The sequence below is a fragment of the Zingiber officinale genome, chromosome 7B (assembly GCF_018446385.1).
Source record: "Zingiber officinale cultivar Zhangliang chromosome 7B, Zo_v1.1, whole genome shotgun sequence".
Classification (NCBI taxonomy): Eukaryota; Viridiplantae; Streptophyta; class Magnoliopsida; order Zingiberales; family Zingiberaceae; genus Zingiber; species Zingiber officinale.
In genome coordinates, this window is record NC_055999.1 from 96,743,238 (window position 1) to 96,746,150 (window position 2,913).

A 2,913-nucleotide genomic window follows, 5' to 3' on the forward strand; every position below is an offset into this window, starting at 1 on the left:
TTATGTGTTAAAGGTAGCACTGATTTTGATGTGATTAAAGAGTGACAATTTTAGTATAATGAAATAAAAAAACAAGAAAAAACTCTTCCCACTTAAGAAAAAGAAATTGGGCTGATTGTTTTTAGGGGTTTAAAGTCACTTTATCAATTTAATTTCAAACAAAATAAAATTATGAATATCAAAACAACTAAATTCAGATCAATTTTAAATTATTGCGCTGTAAAAATTTTTAAAAAAATTTGCTTTATGTAACTTTGCAAATCAATTTATGGTGCATTTTAAAGGGAAAAATTAAATCACGGTTATTTTTATTATAGAGATCTCAAGTACGGAAAACAAAAACTATATTAATATCTATATATATTGTGCAATGAAACCAGTACTTTATTTTGCTCGACCTCATTAAGAAATGCACAAATAGATCACTACATTTCAAACTGCTTCACCATGGAAACTTGAAATTTTTACGCTGCTTTCTTGACCACGAGGACGGGGCATTTGGCATTATGCACACAATAATTGCTAACGCTCCCTAAGAAAGCCCTGTGCCATCATACACAAAGAATGATAAGCAGACCTGAACATTCATATTGTCAAGGCAATAATCTGGAGTCGAGATTAGAATCCAATAATAGCTAGAACCACTCTTCAGATTAAATTAAGTTCACCACCACGGTGCAGCCTACAACAAGTTGAGTTGATACTGAAATGAACCATATCTTGGACGAGGTTGAAACCAAGGGGAAAATTTTCACACGAAGACAATGATAACATACTTCCAAAAGATATAATAACAAAACATCCAGTTTCCTCCCTCAAAACAGTTCGTTAACGGCATTAAACTGAAAGAAATGAATAGTTTTTCAATTTGGTCATCTAATATGTCTCTAATTAGCAGTCAATCATGACTATTAGCACTATATAATTAGTATTCTTTTGCTTGAAGGTGGATGCTGAAAAACACAAAATGAGGGTATATATTTAAAGAAGAAAGCATTTCGATTACTGAAGACACCTGGCATATCACAACTACAACCACAAAAAGAAAAGAAAAATGAAGGCAGGACTTGAAACTTGGGAATTGCTAACATTCAGAATCATATGAATTCAAAATCCCAAATTATCTTCAAATTCAAGGGAATCCTACTTTATCAACACAGACCAAAATAGAATGTTGAGCAGTGTGTACCTCTGCAAGGCATTTTTACCATGACTTCCCACGACGAGCAAGTCAATGTTCATCTTTTCAGCAGCTTGACATATGGCTTCTTTTGGATCCCCAACATCAGTAATTGTTTCAACATCTACCTGTGAAAGAGAGTATTCAATCAAAGCATGTTGCAGTTATTGATGTATTACTCTGTTAGAAGAACTTGCATATGTTTAAATGTTCATGAGTTGAAAATTTGTGGGTTTTTTTCAACAAAAAAAAAAAAATCTTATTATATATAGATAAGGATTTAAACACTACAAACAAAGCCGGCACTACAATAGATTTCGAGGTGACTGGTAGTAACATGAGCCCTTATAAATGAATCTAGTAGAAAAATAATACACACGAGATTTACACTAATAACAAGTTGTCGTGAGCCCTCATAAATTAATATAGTATAAAAGTAATATACACAAGCCACTGAATTTTTATCATACCTAGCTAATGAATCTTAAGCTATCTACTACTGAGAACAGAAACAACATTAAAAAAAGACGGAGTGATGTACATCAGAGCCATAACCAGATTCAACCCTTCAACGACCCAATTTAAAGATGGGCCAATTATTGTGTTGAATTCTTATCAGGAAATGCGATGGACGGAGCATGATCAGAGGTCCCGTTGTGCGTTGTACAGAATGGCACAATTATGTCTCATTCTAGTAAATTACAAAAATCTTGGCACCGACTATCTCTCCTTCTCCTGTGCCACACATGTTGAACCTATTGATAATATTATGGCAGCGTACCAACACTCCGCACATGTAGTATGCTTCAGCACGTTACACGTATAATTCAATTAATGTCTAATTGCTTGAAGAAGAGTGAGCCTCTTTTGAATCCAACTAAATTATGAAAACTAGGTAATGTCAAAGTTGTCAAAAATAAATATCAGAAAAAAGGACGTGGATTCAAAAGCTAAGATGTCGAGAATTAATAATGCTGGTAGCTCCAAGAAACAGCAAACACAACAAATCAAACAGGAGATAGAGGAAGAGAGCAGTAGTGATACCCCGTGCTGAGCACAAATCTTCTTTGCTTTCTTCAAGAGAGCATCCGAAGCTTGCTTCTGGTGCTGCTGAATCACCTGGATCAACTCCATAGCTAAGAAAAGAAAACACAAAAGTAACCTCTCAGAGCTATTTCCCCAAACATGTAATAAACGTGACAAAAAAACTCTCAATAACAATAACAGGAAGCAAGATCGGGGCCGGATCGACGCACGAGGGGAGCCAAGCGAGGCGGCGGTCAAGTAGGCGGTGTCAGGGACTGCCTGCACGGAGAAGACGATGAGGGGCGACGAGGAAAAGGAGCGGCGGAGGTTAGCGAGGACCCACTCGAGGGCGTAGTGACTGCAGTCGCTCTCGTCGATGGCCACCATCACTTTCTGAGGCCTGTCGCCGCCTGCTCCGCCTTCCGCCATCGCTTCAATGATGCTTGCCCCAAACGCAGAGCCGCACACAGAAAAACCGAAACTACGGAAGTTTCGAGCTCCTTCGTTTTTTTGCCTTTTTTTTTTTTTTGAATTAAATGTTTTTTTTTGTTTCTGTTTTAAAAAAAATAAAAATATTAAGAAAATACAAAGAGATGGGAGATTAGAAAATTATTAATGTTATTTTGTATATTAGTAATTTATGAATTTAAATTTTAAAAAATTTTAATTATATATAATGTAAAATATAAAAGAGAGATGAAAAATAT

At 35.6% G+C, this 2,913-nt stretch overlaps 1 protein-coding gene across 1 annotated transcript; it reads right to left on the bottom strand.

The window, feature by feature from the left end:
• Window positions 1-327: 327 nt before the first annotated feature.
• LOC122006418 (universal stress protein A-like protein) lies at window positions 328-2,701 on the bottom strand. Its single transcript, XM_042561916.1, has 4 exons — window positions 2,437-2,701; window positions 2,225-2,316; window positions 1,190-1,308; window positions 328-543 (listed from the first exon to the last, which is right to left on the bottom strand). The coding sequence occupies exons 1-4, from the start codon at window positions 2,633-2,635 to the stop codon at window positions 465-467; spliced, it is 489 nt and encodes a 162-aa protein (XP_042417850.1). The 5' UTR covers window positions 2,636-2,701; the 3' UTR covers window positions 328-464.
• Window positions 2,702-2,913: the final 212 nt, after the last annotated feature.

Bases quoted from the DNA above. Each gene is read 5' to 3' on its own strand.
- LOC122006418 (XM_042561916.1), bottom strand. From the start codon at position 2,635: ATGGCGGAAGGCGGAGCAGGCGGCGACAGGCCTCAGAAAGTGATGGTG. The intron at 2,317-2,436 runs GTGCGTCGATCC...TTCTTTTCTTAG, and splicing joins CGCCTCGCTTGGCTCCCCTC to CTATGGAGTTGATCCAGGTG. The intron at 1,309-2,224 runs GTATCACTACTG...TCTCTTTCACAG, and splicing joins AGATTTGTGCTCAGCACGGG to GTAGATGTTGAAACAATTAC.